A 24,281-nucleotide genomic window follows, 5' to 3' on the forward strand; every position below is an offset into this window, starting at 1 on the left:
AACTAGTTTTTTGGAGAGATTCGGTGAAATAAAGTCATCGTCGTGTTTCGAGATTATATGCGATTTTCGCGGCATTTATGCGAAAAATCAAGACGCCAGATAAGCGGCGAGTATAGTTTGCGCGGAACAGCTATTCAAAATCGCATCATGGCGTGTGCGATCGGTCGCGGCAAGCGCCCCTTCCCATTTTTATGGTATATTTTTAGCAATATTGCGTATAAATACTCCAATGCGGAGATACGTTATTTTAACTGTAACACCGATGAGCATCGATCGTATCGAAAATGAGCAGGGGCTGCTGGAAATTCGACGAAGAGGACAAAGGTGAGCGCGCGCGCGACGATACTCCGTCTTTCTCTATCTCTCTCTCTCTCTCTCTCTCTCTCTTTGTCTCACTGAAAAAAATCCACGACGATCGGATACATGTTATTTCGTTCTGCAATTTCGCAGTTGCGTACAAGCCGGATATACTTGACTGATTTCTATGCCAATTTACGTTTCAGATATCAAATTTCGATCACGCGTCAATTCTGCATTTTAATTGACTCGAGCGATATAACAAACGCTGTCACAAAACACACATGACATCCCCTCGTATACATAATATAATGTAACTTTTATTCCCGATATAATATTCGACATGTATAACGTCACGTATAAAAAATGCCGGTGTGCAAAATAGTTCTCCTAAAGAAAAAGAGAGAGAAATCCAACATTGATCTACAATCGAAATTGACATTAATATCGTCTAAAAATAATTTGCATTCAAGGTAAAAACATAAAAGTAGGACAAGGAGAGAAAGAACACAGCATTATTAGATACGAATCTAATGTATTTACTAGGAATAAAATGAATGTCTTGTTTTGTCAAGCCTTGTATATAGATCTGGAGGAGGAGGACACGGAGGAGGATAAACTTTACAAGGAGTATAGCCGCTGGGATCAGATTCCTGATATCCTGCTGGAGGAGATTTTTTCATACTTGACCATTCGCGAACGTTACTATGCGTCTCTGGTGTGCCGATCGTGGTATCGTGCCTTCAAACTACAGAATGTATGGTCTACATTCACCCTGGAGGACACCACTCTCACACGAGGAAAATTCAACTATTACAGCGGTTGGCAGTACGTTTTGGATCATATAAGAACGTCTACGTGTCTGAACAAAGTTGGCAGGAACTTTCGCTCGCTCATATTTGAGCCTATGCTTAATTTTTACAATCTTTATGAGTTTATGAACATGATATCATGGTATGCCGAGCAACAAGGCTTCGACAACACATCCGTGGCCGGCGTGGGTACCTACATTCGTAGGCTTAAGTTCACCTTTCCCTGTAACATGGCAAACAGGAACGATCCTGATCGGATTAGACTCTTTGGCACAGGTGGAAAGCTGCTCGAAGCACTCAAAAGGCTTATGAGAAATTTGCAAAATCTTAGATGTCTTGAACTAATAGATCTGATGCTCGAGAGTAATGAGGCCTTACACTTAATGGACGACATTTGTATAAATTGCACTCAGACCTTGTCGAAATTGATATTGATAAATACCACGCGTTACAATTGCCCGTTATTACACGTTGGAGTATTTGTTAATTTAAATGTGAGTATATCAAGTATTGTGAAAACGTTTTATAATGTATCAATTTCTCGATATTATATAAAAAATGTTTTTCAGGTCTTAGTTATTAGTCCCCAAAATTTGCACGAGGATGTACTAGAGTTAATAGGCTATACAAAATTAAAACATCTTCATATCTTACAGAATCAATACAGTCCAAAAGATACCACCATAAGATTGGTAATTGCAATTTTGATTCTCATACATATATATTAATTGCATGTTAAAAGATATAAAATATCTATTTGCTTTCTTTTCTTTGTTTCAGCCAAAGAGATCATCTTGGATAAAGATGAAAGCGAATAATCCTTATTTAAAAGTACATTTTGAGATAGAAAGCCATAAAGCCACGGATATACTTTTGCCTATTGACTTACTTGAGCATAGCGCCATACCGTGTCACAGTATAGTGTTGGATAATCCAAATACGCAAGTAAAAAAAATAATATTGAATTCATATTTAAAAAGAAGTATACAAAAATTTTTCTTAATGCTATAACATTGTTGTTTTTCAGATTTTGCCATCCACAGTGCTCACTCATGGAGCGTTCTTCGATTCGACGATACGGGTGTACGCTTTCAAGGGAGTAACGAGGTACTATCTGCACAGGAACTTCGCCAAGAGATTGGATGAGGCGCTAGTGCAATTCTGCCGAATGTGCCCGAACCTGCATACACTGGTAGCATTTTGTATTTGAATCAACACATGTGATAGCTTTCCTAAAAGGTGCTAACTGATGTTAACGATGCGAGTTTATGATGTGCTGGCATGTCCTCGTACCTTTACGCATTTCAAGTCTTTTTTTGCTATTGTATGACCGTAAGTTTCTTCTAACTATTCTAGGCTTATTTTCTTCAAGTTTTCTTCTGTTATTAAATATTTGCACTATTCTTAAATAATCCCACAAGCTTCTCAGTCCTTTTTATTTATTGCACTGTATTCCAAAATGTAAAAATGTTCTTTCTTATTTATATGCATTTACTATAGCTAATTAAACAATTGTAAATACTGCAGTTTTTCAGAGCTGATACAAGTAAACTTCAAATTGAAGGTGGATATTACGAATTATCAACAATCTAGCTTCTCTTAAAAATGTCTATTATAATGATAAATACTAATTATTTAAAAAATTTAACGCACTGTATCACATTTTATTGCTATCTATATATTTTTATTAATTTATAACGATATATGGTAATACTTCTTCCATAGATGATACGAGACAAAATATCAACAGCTACAATTCTAGAGATCGTCTCTACCGCGAAACGTTTACGCTGCTTATACGTTCGACGAAATGCTATCTTGAAGAAATGTGATAGAGCCTGGTCGAAGATCCTGGATTGGTCGCCCGAGTATTATCGATGGATAAAGGTAAATAGTCATACTTACGAGAACACGGAGAGAGAAGTGTCAAGAATATTGGGCTATCGATGGCACATGCTATCCGAAAAAGAATTTAAAACACAGACGATTAATTTGCATATGTAGGTTGTTTTTATATATTATATATATTTATTATATATATAGCGATCTATTTGTGCAAATAAAAAAACTCGCCTGCGAGTTTTTATAGTCTTCTAAGAATTTTTTGTATATATATTATATATTTATATATTTTAATGTGCCTTATACAAATGAAAAATGTGCAAAGATTGTTCCCATGACTGTATGCTTAATGTTAGTGATAATTCATAATAATTATGTGCGAGGTTATTTTTATGTAACACTGCGTCGAAATAATAATGATTAAAAATTATTATGGATATATCGAGAAAAAGATTGAAGTGTACTTAATTACATAATTATTTTGTTGTACGCGATTATACGTGATCGTTTTATAATGTTTTTGAGAAAAGCAACTGTGATTGACATTTTTAATAGTGAAAAACAGCAGGGTCTGCTAAACATATGTTGGACTGTTTTATAGCAAAACTTATAAATTTGACAAATAATAAAGTAGGAGGAAGTATAATAATTTTAAGCATTTACATTTATCCTTATGATCTACGTTTTAATTTATTTGAATGTGTATCATTACAACTTACATGTAATTATGTACAGTGATAGTAAATATGTACGGCTTCTAATTGTGTATGTAAATGTTAATATGCAAAAAATCTCAAACAATATGTTTGCATGTGTTATAATGAAAAAAAAAATTCGATTTTTAAATATGAGATGAAAATTAGCAATTAAAACGTCGTGTACAGTTATTAACGTATATAATATACATCAAAAAAATAACAGGGCGGTAATAACCGTTTAAAATATATAATAATGATCAATATCGGAGTCAATACATTTACTGAAATAATTTATAAAAAATAAGGTTTGTATATATATATTAACAGCACTATCATTGTATATATACATATTTAGACTTGTATATACACACACATGGACTTTATTAAATAAAGTAAAGCTGCTAAAAAGCGGCGAGGGATAGCATCACATACATAATGTTTTGCAAGAGAAGAAGACGTACATGCGTGGAATATATCTGTACAATTTCGATATCGAAGAAATGATAATTCGCGCTATTAAATATAGTTACAATAAATTAATGAAAAAAAAATTCAAATATAATTACATTACACAAAGTAACATCAGACAGCCAGCATAGGAGCAGAAGTGTAATTACGGTGCCATGGCTGCGGATCGTTTATCGCGGTTCTTGTTGCGCTGAATGGTGCGTGCCTTGAACGCAGCCGCATTCATCAATGTCTGTGAATTAAGAACAAGAAGAAAAAATCAGTCATAAATTGCTAAAATAAGCGATTTTTTCTATTGTACAAATTTCGATACCTACTCTTTCTAATTTACTCGTTTTCACTGTTACTAATGGAGGTAGAACTTTGTTGCCAAGATGGAAAATCTCGCGCAAGAGTTGATTTTCAGCAAGATGGATATTAATACCAGGACCTAACAGCCGACAGCAGGCGTTGTATTGGGTCCTCGCACACCATCCCTCTAAATACAAAATCTCTTTGCCGAATTTCACATGCATCTCCGGAACAATGTCTTCCTGAAAGTACAAGACGTCTCGTTAGATCTTTTTGCATTGGCATGAAATCTTTACGTCTCTTGCTTTTCAAAACAGACTAAATATTCCGCGTAAACAGTATAGCACGCGATACAACTTACTTCGATATAACGCAGAATATCTCTAAAATTAGCACGCTGTTGCTTGCGATCTTTTTTAGCTCGATACTTGTTGGAATCCGTGGCGAGTTCTTTGAGAATTTCGATGAGGTCAAGCGCCCAGTCCTGCTCGTAATCGGCGGAGAAATCACGGCCGAGTTCGAATATCACGGCCATTGCTTCGCCGGCTGACAGGCGTACATCGAGGTGTGGCGATTTCAGCAATTCGCACAATCGATTGAGAGAACTGGAAGAGAGAGAACAAGTTTGATCGCGTCAAGGATAAAATACATCGATGACTTACGGCATGTAACTGTTGATTCTGTCGCTTGCAAGCAAATTGTAGATATCCGCGGAAGTCATGACCGTTAGAAGCAGAGTCCAGGATGAGATAGCTGCCGCATGTAACGCCGCCACATCCGAGGATATGTTTGCGATCGCGCCATTACCTTTCAAGTAGGAACCGGAGAAGATGGACGACAGTAACTGTACGATTTCCACGGTATCAGCCACATCATTGCCGGACAAAAACTGATTCATGGCTAATGCCCAGCAACACTGAAAACATTTTATTAAAGTAAGATTATCTGTCGCTGATGCAATCGCGCAAAACCAAAATCTATAATAATAATCAAATAAATTTTTAGATTACTTCGGCGCGAGCGTGGACAGAAGCCGTATTATCGTTGGCGATGAAAGTGAGGGTCGATTTCAGATCCCTACAAACCATTTCCGCGCTCTCAAAAGCGCCCAGCTGGACGCACAGCAAAGTGCTGAGTCTGGCCGCGGTCGACTGCTCGTCGCCCCGTCCCTTTTTCAAGCTGCGCTCCATGGCATCCGTAATGGTCATCTTTCTATCCTCGACGAAATCTGGAATGTACTTGATGGCGAAGATCTTCTCTATACCATTACAACATATGATCCTTCCCTTAGCGCTCTTTTGCGTTAATCCGTCGATCGCCTCCTTCAGCTTCTCCTCGAACGCCTCTTGCTGCGCGAGCTCATCCACCTCGTTGTCGTTCGCATCCTCCAGTATGCTACGATTGTCAGATTGGCCGCTGATCTCGCTACACGCATCATTGTTGACCGAGTCCTCGTCAGATGTAAATTCAGCTCTTTTTCCACCTATCATCGGAGCACGAGATGTAAGATATGGTTAAATAATGATTTGCATAGATAGCTTGGTGTATCTGTAAGTGAACTGCGAGATTGCGAGATACGCAAAATGAATTTCGATATGCATATCTCTCATAACTTCAACTTATTAGTCTTTACCGAGATGTTAATTACGATTAATTAAAGCTAAAAATACGTGCGAAATGATTCACATATGTTTGGTAAGAGATACTACGACTGTTGCCATATGGAATTGCGAGTCTCACTCATATATTTGTGAATATTTAACGTCTATAAATATTAAGAACGATGGATAATTTTATTCCTATTCTTTTCTCTCAGCCAATCACAAGAGAAGAATGCTTTATCGGATAACGATTTATTATTAATTTATCAATTATAAATCGATGTTGAATGTTTCAAGTTTTATACGTCGATCAGAAACTACGAATTTAACACGTATGTAATTCGAGTATATGAGAGGAATAATAACACAGCTCCTGAAAGTGAATGTCATGTTATATAATGTAAAATGTACAAAGCTGTTACACACGCTTCTGTAAATTTTATTTACATGTTTCACAGCAGATTATAATCATAAAAAAGAGGAATTGCGATAAATTGTATCATGCATTTTTACAGAAAAATTTATTTTCAACTTGAAGTTAAAATTGGAAATATTAGATATTCAGTTAATAATAAAAATATATATTTAATTATATATTAAATTAAATATCTATCTTATATGCTCTATAACTACATTTGTCAAAAGTTTCCGCAATTTCTTATATACGTAAAAAAAAAAAAAAAATTATACGTCATGAAAAAAATAATTAATGTATCATTGTATACATATAATTTCCAAGAGAAAAAAAAGAAAGAAAATTACATATATATTTTCGACTATATATAAATTTTATCGATTGGAAAAGATTATATTATCGCAACATTATTATGTATCGAATTATCGATACGAAGAACCAGGCACAAAAAGAACTAACATGCAAAAACGACGATTTATATAAAGACGACGTAAGCGAGTAATTAAAACTCGCAGTCAAGTTAACCAGACAAGGACCTTGATTGAGGGGCAAAGCAAAATATTTTTACTGCGCGAGAATATATGTATTTATCTGCTTTCGATTAGAGTCGCGACGGACAACCATACGCGCCGTAGAAAGGAATATGTATTGACGAGGAAAACTATTGCCACGGATTGCATCCGATTGCGTAAATTCCTTTATATTCCGCGTGCAACCAAAATTGCGTTGAACGAGATATATCGAGCGAATCGTTATTAAAATACATGAATAAAAGTGACGCAAATGAGAGCAAAAGGGAAAGAAAGCGAAAATATTCAGCGAAAGAGCGAAAAGAGATATGTCATACGGTCGAAAATATATCTCTTAATATGATTCAATATTGGCTTCCAGGCGTTCCATCATTAAAATTATTACAAAAGCATCGATGATTTAATCGTGCGTAAATATATGTATTGTAATACGACGCGATATCCGCATTAAACTTTGAAGTTTTTAACGCAGTTAAACATTCGCACGGAATGTCTTATAACCTCTTGCGAGAGGACACGTTCCGATTTCGAGGATGTCCCCGATATAGCTCTCTCCTTCTCGTGTTTCTCAAAATGTTCGCCGTATTTTTTTTTTTTTATTTTTTTATTCGCATTCCGATGCGGATGCTGTGGATCGGCGGCGTCGCGATTCCGTGTATCAGAACTCCATGTGCCAGAGGCGTGAGAGTCACATGGGAACAGTAATGTCTGCCATGGCTGCGGAAAATCGCTCGTGGGTAAATTTTCGCGCGCGAAACGGGAATAGACGAGAGAGGCGGACGTCTACTGGCATCTCGAAACGGGAAGATACGTGAATCGACATTGTGCCGCGATGACGTATGATATATATGCAGAGAGAGCCGAGCAAATAAATATAAGATTTCCATTCCGCGCAGATGAATCATTGGAACGGACGAGCGAGCGGACGGGACGGGACGGGACGGGGTGCGAATCGATAATTTAATAAGCACGTCGAGCACGTCACGTGTTCTGGTTTTTTCTCGCTAATATATCGTGAATATGTTTTTTTTTTTTCTCTTTCTCTCTGGACGAGGAAAAGAGCGAAAGGAAAGGATCGATTCAAGACGAAAGGGACGAAATATGATATTCGGGTGGAAGTTGTGCTTACCGCACTTTCCTCTTCTGCCCCCTTTGCCTGGCATCCTTCCTCAGCCTGCTTATTGCACAATTAGTACTAGGTGAAAAACTCGATCAAGAGGGTAAATGTCTTGCACTAGTGTTTTTCTTTCGTATACTGAATACACCACGTGAATTTTTCGATGGGAGCAGACGAAAACTCATTAACATGTTGCGGAGAGTTCAGAACATACACGCCGAGACAGCCTGCGACGGGCTTTCTCAAGTGCACTGGCACTGGCTATCCTATAGTCCTATCCGTCGTTCGTCTTCCACTTCTGGCCACCAGACGAACATGCTCGAACCATCACGAATACGGCCGAACGCGACTCGCGCGCCAATCAGCTGTTGCAATTCTGCCTTACGTCACTTGCGTCGAAAAGCTTGCGCAGACTCGCCGGCGGGATTTGAGCTATAAGGTCAATGGATAATACGCAGGTAGAAAGATTGAAATACAAAGGCCGTGTTGCAATATTACTGCCAGTACTGGAAATCTATAATTTATATCCCGTACATTATAGATTTTCAGTACTGGCAAATATCGGAACACGGTTAAAAAAAGATACGCAAAGTTATCATTTCATACATAATATATGTTAAATTTCATAATAATGTTAAAAACTCCTCTAACTGTCCTAAGAGAATTTTAGATTATAAATAATAGCAATGTATTTAGTTTTAAAGAACTGAAATATTTTTCATAATATTAGAAATATTTGAGATATGATTAAAAGCCAAATTCTTGGAAAAAGATTATAAAACCTTCTAATATCTGTAAATCAAGAGACTTGTATGAAATAAGAAAACTTGTTTGTAAATAATATACTGAATTTATTAATTTATTGTTTTAAAGAGATATGTCATTATAAATGAAAGGACTTTGGTACTTAAACTATAACATTAAGATACATTTGCCGTAACTTATGCGTTACTTACATTTACATTAATAAAATGAATACCCATATATTTATGCATTACCAGTATCAAACATCATGTCAATTTTGTTAATTCTAAGAGCACAATACTGTTTCATCTTTTGATTGTACAAAGTTGTAAAAAACTGTGAACCCCATATATAACTTACGCATAATTTATTATCCTGCATGTAAAGTATATAACTTTATATACTTTTTTTTTTTTGGGGTAAGCAAATTGTCATAATTTTTTATAATGCACATTATCTAAATTGTCAACAATGGCATTTTGCTTATGAAGCGGAGTTACCTAACACCTAACTGTAACAAGTACAAAATATAAAAAATGTATTATATTAAACATATTGTACTCCTATTAAACACAATATTGGTAATATAATTTATTAGATGTACATTAAAATTAATTTTTTTTTTTTTTTTGAAAGGTGTTATATTTCCTCATATCATCATTATGCTTTTATTTGCACAATATAACAAATAACAGGGCTAAGAGAGTAGATATATAAATATAATGTATAAATAAAATTAATTATGTCTATAACACAAACGAACATATATTCAACATATAGCAATTTAATATTTATATATTTTATATACTTATTTATATATAATTTAATATGTAGCAGATAAAAAAAAAAGATTTGATTGTATCATTTTTAGTAAAAAATGGAATTAACATTTAAATTTTAAATACTTGAATTTTACGCGGGAACTAATCAATTAACAATAAAATAAAAATTGTCATTTGCTATTATTTGAATATTTTAAATTAATTAACGTCTTAAATAATTCTCACACATTATTTTTGAGGTAAAAGACAGTATACCTCTGCAAAAAAAAATTGAGAATTTGTTTCGTTAATAAAAAAAGAAAAAAAATGAAAGAAAACATTTTTATATAATAAAAAAAAAATATATATATTAGAACAGCACGCTTTTTGTTCCCGGGTGAATCCTCATCGCGGGTAAATCCTCATCATACAAATATTCCGCCTTATACTTTCATCACATTTTTTTTTGTCGCATCGACATCTATTTGGATTATACTTTAAAATTTTATAATGTATATGTTTACATTGTTACAGAAATGAAATTACTATAGCTTGCTACGATGAATGGAATGATTGCTAAGGTGGAAAGAGTGCTTGCCAGGCTCGAGGCACTGGATGTTGACATTGAACCGGTGGCGGCCGCGCTTTGCGCGTTGAGTATATTTTCGCAGGGTGTTACTCTTTTAACGAAATTAAATATGGAATCCATTATGTTTGCAGGTGTTGGATCTGGACACTTTTCCAATTCTGCCACAACGCAGGCTTGAAGGCTGTTCATATCCCTGTGTGATACATCAGAGGTAATAAAATGTTTAGTTTAATTTATGGAAATTAATAAAAAATATATAAAATTTAGAGCATGTTTGTCCAAAATATTCAAGTGGAGCGCTCTGACTTTGTGTACATCTTACCTGCATTCTCTGTTGCCGAAAGTCAGTGACGGCAAACTTTCCAGTCCGATCAAATTATTAGAGGGATCAGTTTTTGGTATGTAACCACCATATGTATTATTGGCACAATCTTGAATCGCGTTCTGTTTAGATTGAAAACATTCCGGTCCTCCGGCCGATATGAAAACTATAAAGAGATAAGATTATTATAATACTAACAATAGACATAAAAAAAATCCTCTATGAGGTATTTGAGAGATAATTTCTAGAATTAGAAAAGATTTTTAAAATAAGCATCGTAAAACTATCAAACTTACGGGCAATGCGATCTCCCTCTTTGTAGCAAATAAACTCTAACAACGAGTCGGTGATGTTCAGCACAATCTTCTTGTTTTCTCTTTCCTTCTCATCCAGACAATGTTCCACCGTGTCGGTGAAATTGTTGACGCAAGCACGCAAAATGGAGCGTTTGTTGCAATAATTCTTAAACACTATGTCCAGATCACCGGTCGGCTTGTACTTCTCCATCTCTGCCTGAAGTTCCGTGATGTTGATGAGCGATTGAAGACATTGCACCATATTCAGCTGTGCTTGCTGTGCATTTTCGAATGCACCTGGTCCGCCGTTCTTCGTACATTTCTCCTTAAAGAGATTCTTCGCCTCCTCCATGCTTGGCAGTGCTGATGTATTCAGATTGTTCAGTTCGGTATTGTTGCCAATCACTTGGCCAACTTGTTTCAGTACTTCGTCGGTAGATATATCTTCTTGCGAATGTATACATGCAACAAAACCTAAAATAAAGAAAGAATATCTTTAATAGAGAGATAATTTTTTCTTACAAAATTTGTATATATATTATATAGAAATATTTTTTTTCAGTCCGACTAGATCTATAAAATTACGATTTATTTCGCTTTTTATATCTAAACTTTCATATTTAACGTTGAAAGAAAAAATAAATAGTAGTAATTACGGACTATATTTAATTACGGAATATATAATATATATCTTCGTATTACGTCAAAGAGAAATCGATGGCAATTACAATCTCACTAATTATACGTGTTTTTCTTCAAATTATGTTTTGTCGGTTGTACATATGTTATATAATATTTTCTTTTATATATACAGGAAAGAAAACATCGGTCGAACCGGATCAGTCCATTTATCAACGAACGACAGTTCGCTCAAAACCGACATACAATGATCGCCTTTGTTATGCAAAAATATGTCTTGCATATGAAATTGCGCTCTTATGCAATGGTACTTCGATTAAACCGGCAAAAACTTTGTTAGCAGAGTCCGACTTCGAGAAAGGACTTCGTAAAGGTAAGTTTTAATTTTTGAATTTTTTGTCTATTATTAATAATAATATTTAATAGATAGCGTCGTTTTTGTTTTGAAATCGCGTTTCTACAGCTTTAAGTTTTCTAATTTAAAATAACGCAATGGTATGCGTTTTATATCGGAATAACCGATGTTTTGAGACTAACGCTGATGCTACAAATTAACCATTGGTCAAAGCTACATAATATGGAAAATGTAAATGATATTAGATTATCATTCCTTGAATCATTAAATTATTCTGGTAGCAACAGAAAGAGGTATTTGTCGAGAAGTCTCTTCGAACCAAGCTTCCTTGCACGCGAGACCAAAACGCGTAATCTACGGACTTTGTATTCGCATTAGTCAGCTTTCAATCAGCATACATATTATCTTTCTCCTTTATTACGTTTCTCTTGCAGGAAATACACAGGAACCGATAAAATGCCGGCAAGCTAACTCGACTGTATTTCGAACTCTTCTTTCATATTTTCTATGATATTTTGATACGCAGATCATATCTCAACAACACCTGAAGTTATTGTTTCTTCCTCTCTCGCTCTACAGCGTGGAAGATTCTTAAATCGCTACGATTATGAGTAATACGATTATTTTATCGCTTATATATGAAGAACAATGAACATAGTTTCAAAAGCGGAAAATATATGTCTAGATATGAATCATCGTATCTAGAAAGAAGATAATGTTATAAAGAACATTACACTCTTGATTGACATTTAGGATAATGACAGGTAGAAAATTGCCAACATTTCAATTATGTGTCTGCTAGAATTTGACAATTCGCGTGACGGTCTAAAAGATTGTCTTAGACAAAGTGAGAGATTAGCTCGACTTATTTTAATGCAAATTCATCTAACAATAAGTCAAGAATATCTCGTGTTATTTTACAGAGAGTTTCTTCACTCGTCTTTTAAATAAGAAATTCAAAGCCTATTACATGTAATATCATCCACCAAAAACTTCAAAAAATGCCGACAAAATCAATCAAGTTTAAGAAGAATAACTTATATGTATGTATAATATATCGATAACTATGCCTTTATATTTTCTAAGTAATCTGTCATTTGTATTTCTTTATTCGCGATATTACAAATCTTACGCAAGTATTATGGATTCACTAACGCCGACGAATCGTTACTCGAATTCTTCCTCTACGATGATACATAGAAAATTGTTACGTGCAGTGAAAGCGAGACGCGTTCGCTGATTTCGCGTGTTACGTATGTGAGTCGTTTCGCGATTTACAACCGGCGATCAATAAAGGAGTTATGAGCTTTAAATTATACACTAATTATGTTAATAATATGCGAAAAATATCATTGCTCCTTTAGATTGCTTGTTGAAATAACATTATATTAGACTTCCGCGTGTATTTACATTTTATGCAGAGGCTTTTTGAAATTTTTTGTATTACTTTGTCCCACAGAAAGCCTAAACAGATTCCGCAATGCTATAGCGAAAGTACATAATAAGATAATGAGAAAAATTCCAAAGCTATACACAGATTAATGACACTGAGGCATTTTTAAATAATTAATTTTGCTGGAAAGAATGGAAAGAAATTCTCTCATTAAATAAAACAAGATATTTCTTAAAATACCGTTAATTTTATTTTATATAAATTTACAATCTCTTTCCAGAGATCTATCGAAATAGTTAGCAGAAATTGAATAAGATGAATTATTCTGAAGATTTTTCTTATTTTTCATTCGATGAACGATAATCATTATAATACCTAATGATTAATATTGTTTGATGCAGATCGATAATATAGATAATATCTAGATTGTCAATATAATATGGAGATTAGACGTTTAAATGCATAATCGCGGGACAAAGTGCGATCAACATGTGTCGAAGATTGTATCAGATCAACAGTCAAACGTTATCGCTTTATTATAAATAGATATGTGACGATCCAATAAAAACCGAGTGGATTAAAATCCAACGCACGCTTTATAATTTATAATTTTTCACACATAAATATTAATTTTTAAAAATCGCTAATATTTTCATAACATTTTAAATAGTTATATATATATATATATATATATATATATATATATTATTTATTTATTTATTTATTTCATTAAATTGTAATAGTTTGTGAAATCTGAAATCTTCTCATCTTTTCAAAGAGATCTATTCACAGCTGAATCGTTCAATTAATTGCACGCACTTACGAATGGTGTGACTCTCATTGGAATTATTATTACAATTAGGAATTTAAAATTTTTAAAACAATGAGATCGACAATCTTCACAATCGATTAATGAATGCAATGATTAACCGCAATTGCAAAAGTTGAGATGCATTTTATAGTCGAATGCAGATTACGTTATCGCAATAATGTGTTATTTATATGTATATTATATGTGTATTACGCGTATATGATTATCTAATCATTAATCATTAGAAATCGAGATGAAATCGGACCTATCTTGCGAAATATTCCAGAACTAATCAATATTCGCATGTATAATATAAGACTTGGAATTTCTAAATTACATCTGAGAATAATTAAAAAAGCTTGAAAATCCTGACTTTTAAAATCGAGAGAAATCGTTTGTACGTGCGTTTTTTTAGCCTCATTTGACGGCGAATATAATGCATATATGTAACGTGGCATTGACTTTTGACATCTAATTTGATCAGCTGGCAATAAACTGGCGAGTTGGCATAAAACAATGGACTCAATTTATTAACATTTCATGTTGAAATGACACACTTTTTCAATTGCATTTTAGTCACATTAGACTGACTGAGAAACCTTTCTGAAAACATAATAAGGAAGCGCATCTGAAGTTGAAAGAAAGTATTTTATTCGTGAATATTCGAAGTGTCACTTTGTAATTATAAATTGAAAGGATATTTTTTTATGTGTGTTGAACAAAAAAATTTATTTTTGAATAATAGATTTTTATTATCCTCTCTAGTTTAGTTAATCTCTCCTTTAAATAAAATCGTTCTTTTCTGCGAAAAAAATTACAATTATTCGTACAATTTTTATAATTTACAACGAACTTCCCTGTATTCTGAGAATGTCTTAATTCAGTGCAAATCATTTGTCAGAGAAGTAGAGAAAAAATGTTTTGAGAAGTTATACATACTTTTCCAGATGTGCATATTATAGTTATAAAAATATTTTAAATAAAAAAATAATTATAGTGTATATATCTCAAAGATAAGACTGTTTGCAATGTTATAAAAAAAAATAGGAATTGAAATGTTTTCCTTATGGACATTTTTGTCGTCAAATTATCTTGTCGACTATTATTTATGATAATATGAATCATAAACTATTTGACATTTCGACTTGACAGTGGTCTTGGAATATTTTATAATATATATACTATTAAAAATATTTTTATACATATGCGTGCACGTATATCTCACGGTCATCCTAGATAAAAAAAAAAAATAGTTGAGATTTAATCCACGGATTTTTCCACGTTCTCTTTCGACGATTTCCTACATATAATTCCTCCGGATAACGTTTATCATTATCTCGTACAAACAATTGTCGTTTTCTCTGTTTATCACTTTTGTATATTAATCGCAACCAGCTCTCTTTTACTCACGTTACAATGAAAGGTGAAATGGGGATCTTTAAATCATGTTAAAAATCGGCAACATAACTCGAAACTTTTTAATATTTTTATTCGCGCATATCTCGTTTTATATTCAACGCATTTTTTAATATCTGCTTGAATTTCTGATGATCTATTTATGTAATAGAGCTGCATATCAGTTAGAAAAAAATAGCATGTCGAAAGCGATAAAGTTTAATGAAGTCTTGTCTATTAATGTCAATTAAAGTAGATCATATGTAATAGTCAACTAAATTATCTATCGTTATTGTAATCAAATACATGTATAGTTTCAGGAAGCAGGCAAATGATCAATGGGCAGAAATCAGTCATCCGAAATACGTACCGAGGAATAATACTATGGCAGTATACGTAGTCAACCTCATGTTATCTTCAGAACGGCGACACTTACGGGGGGATAAATAAATCGAGCGTAACGCGACTGTAACACAGCGCACCCACGCACTGAAATATATATATATAGTAAAGTCGCTACAGCGTGTACGTACACATGCACGTGTACTTTGGGAGGGCGACGTACCTCACTCTACTCAACACACGCACAGCGAAGATACGTTCTCGTTGCCAGCCGGATCGTCTCTGTTCGCTTCTTGTCGCCGATCCTTTATTGCGAGCGAGCGCGATGTGTCACAGCTGACTCGTAACAATTGGTCGGAGAGGAAGGCTGGCGAACGAGGAGAAGGGAGAAAGGATGAGCGAGAAAGAGTATAAGGAAAGGAGAGAAGGATATAGGAGAGAATTTTGGAAGGAGAAGAGAAAGAGATAGAAACTATAGGTAGCTCGTGACAGATTCAACGATGGTTATTCCGCGACTGAGCGCGCTCGGCGCGTGCGCCGGATTTATATGCGGATGCCATCTCGCGCCCGCGCGATGTTCAAATTTTATCGCAATGAATGTTTCGTCGCAATCGTCACAGGAGTTCTTTCTACGGAGCTGGATGGATCAAAATGTACGAGTGAATATAAAAAATGCAAATTAAGATTGACTAATACTTCACTTTCAATCAAACTAAGCCGTCTTTTCACTTTTCAATGTCTTGAGAAAAAACGACAAAAGAGAATTATATTTATTGTGTAAATATATATATATATGTCGCTTGTGAACAGACTGAAATTAGGTGGTTGTTATTGTGGGGAGGAGTGGTAGGACAAATGTGAGCAATTTTTTTCAATTAATTTGAAAAATTTTTATTCTTTATGCTTGTTGTCACTAAATATGTACCACAAAATTGGTAACTCTATCGTCAAGTCCTCGGTAGTATAGTGGTCAGTATCCCCGCCTGTCACGCGGGAGACCGGGGTTCGATTCCCCGCCGGGGAGGATCTTTTTTTTATTTTTAAACAATTATAATTGTGATACAAATGTGATTGCCAGAAAATCGCGTTATAAAATTTTACTCTTATAATTATTAATTTTAAAATTAATGCTTTCTTTCTCTTTTATAACTAGACACTTGAACGCAGATTTCAGATGGAAGCAAGATCAGAGTTACCTTTTGTATATGTATGGCAAATTAGGATAGTTATAAAATTAAAAACTCAATATATATATTATAAAAGATATATATTTATAAAATTTGAGAATGTAGTTCATGCTATTAATTCTTATACATTTTAAAATAACAAGTTTATCGAGCATCGGTGGTTCAGTGGTAGAATGCTCGCCTGCCACGCGGGCGGCCCGGGTTCGATTCCCGGCCGATGCAATCTTATTTTTTTTTTACTTTGCATTTGTGCAATTATGTGATACAAATTTAACGAAATACTTTTATAAACATTAGTTACAAACTCATAGAAAAATCTTTGCCGAGAAGGAAGACAGCTTTTGCAAGATATCTAACGAAGCACAAGATTATATTTTATCGCGACTAATTGTTAATTACGTAACCGTAATCAGCGATCGTAATCTCGATTGCTTATCGATTTTGTACTATGGACATAAAATAAAGATCGTTTGTAATACGGACTTTGAATACAAATAAAATAAAATCGTCATATGAAGCAACGCATGACAAGAGTTGCTTTGTCGTCAATAGAAACTTTTATCTGCAACAAAGAGTAATAAATGTTACGTGAACATTACTTTCGATTGGACGTAATTAAATAATTGAGATTGCAGAATTTCATGAACGTTGATGCAGCCAGTTTCGCGGAAATATCCCTCACTATCATTTTCGAGAACGGGAAAGCCGAGCTTATTTGCATTATTAAATACAGCTCGACAATTCCCATATTAATGTGAATTGCATTACAATATATGTTCTGTCAGCATAATAATCGCTTATGTCAAATCATGCACCATACAAATGAGATTATTTCCCTTGCTAGGGAGTACTCTGATTGCATATTAATCTTCCGATTAAGTCGTAACGCATTTTTTTCTTCTTCACCCTTGTGATTTCTGCGTTATTAAAAATAAGTTGCATGAAACTTGAATATTCTAATATTAGAATATGTAGATACAGAGAGGGAGAGGATGACAGAATTATATCGAGCTGTATAAAAAATTTAGATATACATAAGAGATGAAAATGTTTATAAATCATGTCAATATATTCAGGTATTTATTTGTAGAAGGATAAGCATAACGATTACAGAAAGAGAAAAAACGTATTTAAAGAATAAACGTGTGCGCAATCTTGTATTCGTCGCAACTCTCGTAAAACTGGACCCTGTAACCAACTTTTTTGTTTATAATTAACTAATGAAGCGTCGAAGAAGAAGAAGAAAAACTGGCGAAAAGAAGAATTAGCTGGCGAACAACTTTTTCTTCAATTTAAATAAATCTTTAGACAGTTTATCGAGAATGTGGAAATTGAATTTATATAATATTTAATTGCACAAAGAAAAAAGAAAGAATCGCAGAGATAAATTTTTAACAAGTTTTTTAAGGTAAATTTTTCTTTCCTCTTCTGTCTCTTTATGCGTGCTTCTTCTCGATCGAGAATGTTACGATAAATTATAACGATTAATAAGTTATGTATGTATGTGCTATTTAGCTTCGGTCATCCGGTCAACCGAATGATTAACATTGTAAATAATACGCTTGTAAATTGCAATTAGCAGAAATACGTGCGAATCTAATAACGAGCTAGGACACACTTGGCAACGTAGCGGCTAATATATTAATTTATTTTTTTTTTGTTTTAGCAGAATGGCGATGTTGATTCGCATAGCGAACAGGCGGATGCATGAATCGTATCATCTCACGGAATACAGAGATCACAGCTTGTAAGCGTTGCGTATCATCAGATCGAAGTACGCATCGTGATCTATGCTCGCACTGATAACGCTGTAATAATTCATAAATTCTTCTCCCGTTACCTGCAACCGAAAGAAAGAACAACGCTGATCAAAGTAAGTTGTTTACAATATAAATAAATAATATATATAACAATATATTGCATAAATATAATGCTAAAAATATTCAATGTAGTATTATTATAACAGAGGTATTATAATAAATTTAAAAAATTTAAAAATTTAAAAAATATAGCATATCTTTTTATAATTATATCGTAATCTTTAATTTGCGAACAAATGCTGAGTAAAGTGATACGCTGCTATTTATCAATCTTTCATATTTTAATTAATCCATACGCTGTTAATTCTATAGAACAAATGTGAGAAATGACATCAAAATACTCACGATGCCGTCCGCGTTGCCGCCGTGCTCGAAATTCGAAAGAAATTTGTTCAAGATGCTCTCCTCGCTTTCCTCACCGCTAATATAACGCGGATGACATTTGACATTGTAAACCCCTTTGAGATCGTCGATAGTGATTCGTCCATCGCCGCTTTTATCCAATTTGTTGAACGCTTGCTCAATCACATTTTGCCGGCTTTGAGACATCGGTGGCTGATGCGAGGGATGATTTTATTATCGAAAATTTACATATTTATATATTTAAATATTTGTATATTTATATATAATGTTTTTATTTTGCGATTACTTAATCTTTAAATACGATTTTTATGTTTGAATGAATTAAATATTTTCTTATTAGTCAGTTTTTTCAACACGTGAAATATGAATCTATGGATATATAATTGTGGATGTATAATTTTTTTTTTGCTCGAGGACAACAGATAAAATAGCGCCGAAAGAAACATTAGAATAAAAAAAACTCACTCTTATGCCGACGAGGAACTCGTCGACGCTAATGTTTCCATCCTCGTCGGTGTCAAATTTCCGAAAGATTTCCTCAATCTCGTCGTCCGATAGTTCTAGCTCTATTTGCTTTAAACCCGTTTTGAACTCCTCGAGATTTAATTTTTTATTTCCATCTTCGTCCATACGACGGAATACTCTGAGAAAAAAAAAACATTATACACAATGAGATGGGATAAAACTCAAGGACAATCGTTACAAAGGACGGCGATATTGAGCTAATTCATGCTTCTGAATCGAGCAAAAACCGTATCATCATCCGCGCATTCGAACGTATTTATGACATGAAATTATTTTATTCGCAAACGAGTAACGATACATTTTACATAGCTCTTGTTTTTAATCATATGGGACAAATATTACAAGCTCGAGATGTATGAAATTTTTTTTATATTCCTCTTTCTGCGATCAATCATCGATTATAAGTCATTCATATAAATATTTATGTAAATGTGCATATAATCTAAAAGAGAGAGAGAGAGAGAGAGAGAGAGAGAGAGAGAGAGAAAGACTGAAATGTGACATATTTCCAGAATTACGCATCGGGAGAGTTGCGTGACGACCTCATTTGATAATAACAGCGTAAATAAGAGGTTTCTCGGGACTTACCTACCCAGACCGAGGATGCCATTGGCACCTCTAGCCAGGCAGAGCAGACGCAGCTTCTCAATGGGATCCGTTGCGGTCTGTATGGCCCGTTGGGCCTTATTGATCATCTCAAGCTCCTGTCTCGTGGTGGCACTGTGGGGCCTCAAGCTGAACATTGCTAAAAAGAGAAACGTCATTCGCTCACGTGACAAGTATGAGTCAGGTGATGACAGAGAAGAGAAAGGGAGCCGCGTTCGAGCTCCAGATAGGCGTCAGAAGATAATGCAGCTTGTGCTCGATCAATGGAGATGAAATCGAATTTAGGAGAAGTTTAGAAAATGTTATAAAAAAAATTCTTCATTGCATTCCAACAAAACGTCGATTATCAATAATGTAACGCGGATCGAGAAATATTAAATGCATGTGTAATATTCTGCGCTCATAACGATAAGCGATAGCGATTACGTTTCCTTTTTTTATTTACTATCGTGCGGATAGAGGTGGATGAAAACTGGGTTATTGATTAACTGCCTTTCTACCACTAAGTTGACAATAATGTCAGTTTTTTTATACTGTGTCATCGATATTCGCATGCCCCTAATGTCACCGGCCATCCTTAATGTGTACAGCATCGCGACCATTCTGTTAATAGTAGTCTTTAATTATTTCACGGAACATCTCCCTTGTGTTTAGAATCGCGTTATCCATTCTGAAAGCTTCGTATAAAAAAGCCTTGTTGTTGCCCAAACAATATTGCCGGTCGCATTGCTTTTTAATCACGCAGCGCCGAGAATAAGTAAATTTATATCCACAGCATATATCTTGCTTAAATTAAATAAATTAGAAATACATTTAACCAATTATGATTGTTCAAATAGATTCTGCAAATTTAATTTGGGAAAAATTAATGCAAAATTAAATTATTTAAAAAATAATACATACAACATTGAAAAATCCTTTCTATTTAGAGGCTGTGATATATTTTTAGAAATATAAAACAGTTTTATTTTTTTAGAATTTAAAGACCACGATCAATATTTATGTTTAGATAAAACGTTAAGTTTCGAGAGCTCTATATAAAATCAAGACGATATTAGCCAGGTTTTTATACGATGTATGAAAACAACGCGAAGTATAAGGATCTTACAACGATATCGACTTGGCGTTTCATCTGCCTGTCGTTTTGTTGGTAAACGAAACGTCGCCGTCGTCAGCGTAATAAATATTTACGAACGAACAGCGCTTTGAATATTTGCGAAAATAGCCGGTTTGATCTGGGAATAGAGAAAAAGTAGAACGAAAGTTTTCAGAAGCAAAATTGTCCTAACTACATTTTTTATAAAATTCTTAATTTAAGAAATTGAGCACAGAAATAATCACACATGTGTTCTGAAATTAAGAAATTTGTAAAAAAAAAAAAAAAACAAATAATCTATTTAGCTTCATGAAATATCATGATAAAGAATCCACGATTTGATGACGGAATATCTTTATATTATATCTGTATATTTTCAGAAACGCCAAATAGAATTTTATTCACGAATCCATACGAAGCGATTATGGGAGCATAGAAAAACAAAATTTACCGGGATAACTCGTTTATATGTGCAATTTGTGACGGGAAGATGATCGTTGGAGACTTTTCTGTTGCGTGTCGACTCTGCGCCACTCCGGTACCACTCACCTCAGCTTCCGGAGAACGCGTGTGCAGCGGAAGACGCGAACGGCTTCACGGGAGGAAGTAGAAACTGACGGAGCTCGCTTTCCTCTTCGGTGGCAGCGGTGACGCGACGTCTTTTCCAAGAGTACCGGAAGGCGAGTGGCGGTTCTTCGGCATAGCGGACCGTCGCGAATTCTACACGACGACGACGACACATTACGTACACACCCTGGACGACGTGTAGGAAGTGGCTATACACTGGTCCCCGGGACGTCGCGACGTATCCATAACGACCGGCGTGTCACAACACACGCGCATCGCGAACCTCGACGATTGCACGCGTGATCGACCCATTGATTGATCGATCGATCGATTATGATTGTTTTTTGCACGGACGATTGGAGAGGAAGAGGAGAACCCTCGACTCCTCGGGTCGAATGAGTCTTCAAGAAGAATAATTGGTCGGATTTCATCCGCGATTTGATACTCGGACAGCACACAATATTTATAATAAATATTCATAAACATTTTTACTATTTGTTTTTTGAAATATCATAATATTTTATATAATATTTATGGTAAGTAAAAAGTAAATATTTATATAAAATATTCAAATAAATATTTTATAAATATTGTATGCTGTCTGGATAGTTGACCGCTACGGTTTAGAATGATTTAAATATGATGATCATTGAACGGTCGCGCTATATATGTTTTTTACTCATTTTATATCTAAAATTTTATTATCGATAAGAATAAAAACATGAATGTAAATAATTGACAAACTATGAGCGGATATATCAATGCAGGTCTTTGGAAAAGATATATTTATATTTGCATTTTATTTATCATATTTATTATTTTATTCGTTTGTTAAAAATTATTTTCTGCTTTTTTTTCTATTTTACTAACACATTTACATCATTCTCGCTCCATTAATCGCGAGACATTGCGATTCTTTAGAGCGAGGGAGCGTCGTTTAATGCCTCGTCGCATATTGCGCTGCAAATCACGTAATCGCCTTAAACAATAAATTGCGATGACAACAAAGCAAGTCTCGAATGAACTGCTCGTATATCCGGTCATTGTTCTCGCGATTTTGCATATTCTCACGAACGGTTTCAATTCTTCTTTCATCGGAGAGAGAGAAGAGACGACGGGGGGAAGTATATATTGCCTTGTTCGACAGTGAATAGAATCCAACAGAAAAGTCTCATTCGTAAATAAATGCGATGCAAAATTTTAAATGCGCTCTTGCGATATTATGAGAATAATTATTTATTATTATTTATTATATAAAAAGAAAATGGAAAATGAATTTTTAATTATTTCATGATATGAGACACTCATCTGTATTGTGATAAAATCTCTAGACAGATTCGAAGCCAAATGATTAACACGCGCTCATTATCGATACATTATCGAGACTATCATCTCGTTGCTCGTTTTAGCAATGCGCGATAATAATGTCACCTTGACCTGTGATTAGAGTTTGATATCGATGGCTGCGCGCAAACCGAACGGAACACAAGAGTGTCCGCAATATATAGATAAATTACCGTACATATTTGATCGGCTCTGTCTAGAGACAGATGCGCACAGTATAGAGGTAACATAGTTGCTAATGTTGCTCTTACATACATGTAAATTACATGTATATTACACGTTTCGCGTTCTTGAACTTTCGCATTTGCATTTACTGACACGTAATCGCAGACCGATAATTAGCGATTTATTGCAGTATGACGATGAAATAACAATAACACACGTGATCAAGCACAGTCACGGTTGACGTTAAAGTAAGACACATATTCGAATAATATATAAAATAAAAAGTATATTTTAAAATTAGCGATTTTTTAAAGGAGAGCAATATTGACAAAATAAACTCTGTTACTGATTGTAAATACTGATTGTAAATAGACTATATAAACAGAAAGGTAGTAGTAATTTTTTCTTATCAAATAGAATAAAACTCAGGCAATAGATTGCTCATTTGCTACAAAGATGATTTTCTTTTACATGTTTTGTTGCTCTTTTTGCAAAAAATATAAATATAATGTAAAAAATATAAATATAAAATATAAATGTAATGTAAATATCATTTCAAAGTTTCGGTGTAATTTTATCACACATCTATGCTGGCTTTCGAAGTAAAAGTTAAAAGATAAACAAGACATTTATTTTATTAGATAATATTTTGCGCTAAATGATCGTTATCAACAATCAAGAAAAAATGATCCCTTTTTTATCCCTGAAGTAATTTTTTTATTTATTGACAGTCGATAATAAAACATCTAATTTATCGAATGAAACTTTGATTTCGCATAAATTTTGTCATTGACATTTTATTAACAGAAATCATCTGTATGCAATTTGTCATTGTTAATTATTTTATTGCTTTCTTTTACAACAAAATTGAAATATGTTTTATATCATAA

General features: G+C 34.2%; 4 protein-coding genes and 2 non-coding genes across 10 annotated transcripts; 3 read left to right on the forward strand and 3 right to left on the reverse strand.

Moving 5' to 3' along the window:
- The first annotated feature begins 176 nt into the window (after positions 1–176).
- Positions 177–3,427, forward strand: LOC126852699 (uncharacterized). Of its 2 annotated transcripts, none has more exons than XM_050597743.1 (6): positions 177–324; positions 873–1,603; positions 1,679–1,801; positions 1,890–2,054; positions 2,137–2,301; positions 2,835–3,427. In XM_050597743.1, the coding sequence occupies exons 1-6, from the start codon at positions 285–287 to the stop codon at positions 3,111–3,113; spliced, it is 1,503 nt and encodes a 500-aa protein (XP_050453700.1). In that variant the 5' UTR covers positions 177–284; the 3' UTR covers positions 3,114–3,427. The 2 variants fall into 2 exon arrangements, with proteins under 2 accessions (XP_050453700.1, XP_050453701.1); XM_050597744.1 differs by having other exon boundaries at positions 2,137–2,348; positions 2,835–3,063.
- A 523-nt stretch (positions 3,428–3,950) lies between these two features.
- Positions 3,951–8,366, reverse strand: LOC126852700 (interferon-related developmental regulator 2). The gene is made up of 6 exons (XM_050597745.1): positions 8,084–8,366; positions 5,419–5,891; positions 5,071–5,324; positions 4,770–5,013; positions 4,435–4,650; positions 3,951–4,349 (listed from the first exon to the last, which is right to left on the reverse strand). The coding sequence occupies exons 1-6, from the start codon at positions 8,115–8,117 to the stop codon at positions 4,263–4,265; spliced, it is 1,308 nt and encodes a 435-aa protein (XP_050453702.1). The 5' UTR covers positions 8,118–8,366; the 3' UTR covers positions 3,951–4,262.
- Positions 8,367–8,898: 532 nt separating this feature from the next.
- Positions 8,899–16,249, reverse strand: LOC126852704 (27 kDa hemolymph protein-like). 3 transcript variants are annotated; one of them, XM_050597753.1, is made up of 5 exons: positions 15,942–16,249; positions 15,747–15,865; positions 10,784–11,257; positions 10,488–10,653; positions 8,899–10,358 (listed from the first exon to the last, which is right to left on the reverse strand). In XM_050597753.1, the coding sequence occupies exons 2-5, from the start codon at positions 15,784–15,786 to the stop codon at positions 10,097–10,099; spliced, it is 942 nt and encodes a 313-aa protein (XP_050453710.1). In that variant the 5' UTR covers positions 15,787–15,865; positions 15,942–16,249; the 3' UTR covers positions 8,899–10,096. The 3 variants fall into 3 exon arrangements, with proteins under 3 accessions (XP_050453710.1, XP_050453711.1, XP_050453709.1); XM_050597754.1 differs by lacking the exon at positions 15,747–15,865; XM_050597752.1 differs by having other exon boundaries at positions 15,747–16,249.
- A 421-nt stretch (positions 16,250–16,670) lies between these two features.
- Trnad-guc (transfer RNA aspartic acid (anticodon GUC)) lies at positions 16,671–16,742 on the forward strand. The gene has a single exon. It is a non-coding gene; the product is annotated as a tRNA-Asp (tRNA).
- Positions 16,743–17,056: 314 nt separating this feature from the next.
- Trnag-gcc (transfer RNA glycine (anticodon GCC)) lies at positions 17,057–17,127 on the forward strand. The gene has a single exon. It is a non-coding gene; the product is annotated as a tRNA-Gly (tRNA).
- Positions 17,128–17,968: 841 nt separating this feature from the next.
- LOC126852707 (calcyphosin-like protein) lies at positions 17,969–22,157 on the reverse strand. 2 transcript variants are annotated; one of them, XM_050597758.1, is made up of 5 exons: positions 21,767–22,157; positions 20,202–20,358; positions 19,554–19,731; positions 19,071–19,280; positions 17,969–18,745 (listed from the first exon to the last, which is right to left on the reverse strand). In XM_050597758.1, exons 2-5 carry the CDS (start codon positions 20,354–20,356, stop codon positions 18,644–18,646), a joined length of 645 nt encoding a protein of 214 aa, XP_050453715.1. In that variant the 5' UTR covers positions 20,357–20,358; positions 21,767–22,157; the 3' UTR covers positions 17,969–18,643. The 2 variants fall into 2 exon arrangements, with proteins under 2 accessions (XP_050453715.1, XP_050453714.1); XM_050597757.1 differs by having other exon boundaries at positions 21,865–22,156.
- Between the last annotated feature and the right edge of the window lie 2,124 nt (positions 22,158–24,281).

The sequence above is a fragment of the Cataglyphis hispanica genome, chromosome 11 (assembly GCF_021464435.1).
Source record: "Cataglyphis hispanica isolate Lineage 1 chromosome 11, ULB_Chis1_1.0, whole genome shotgun sequence".
Classification (NCBI taxonomy): Eukaryota; Metazoa; Arthropoda; class Insecta; order Hymenoptera; family Formicidae; genus Cataglyphis; species Cataglyphis hispanica.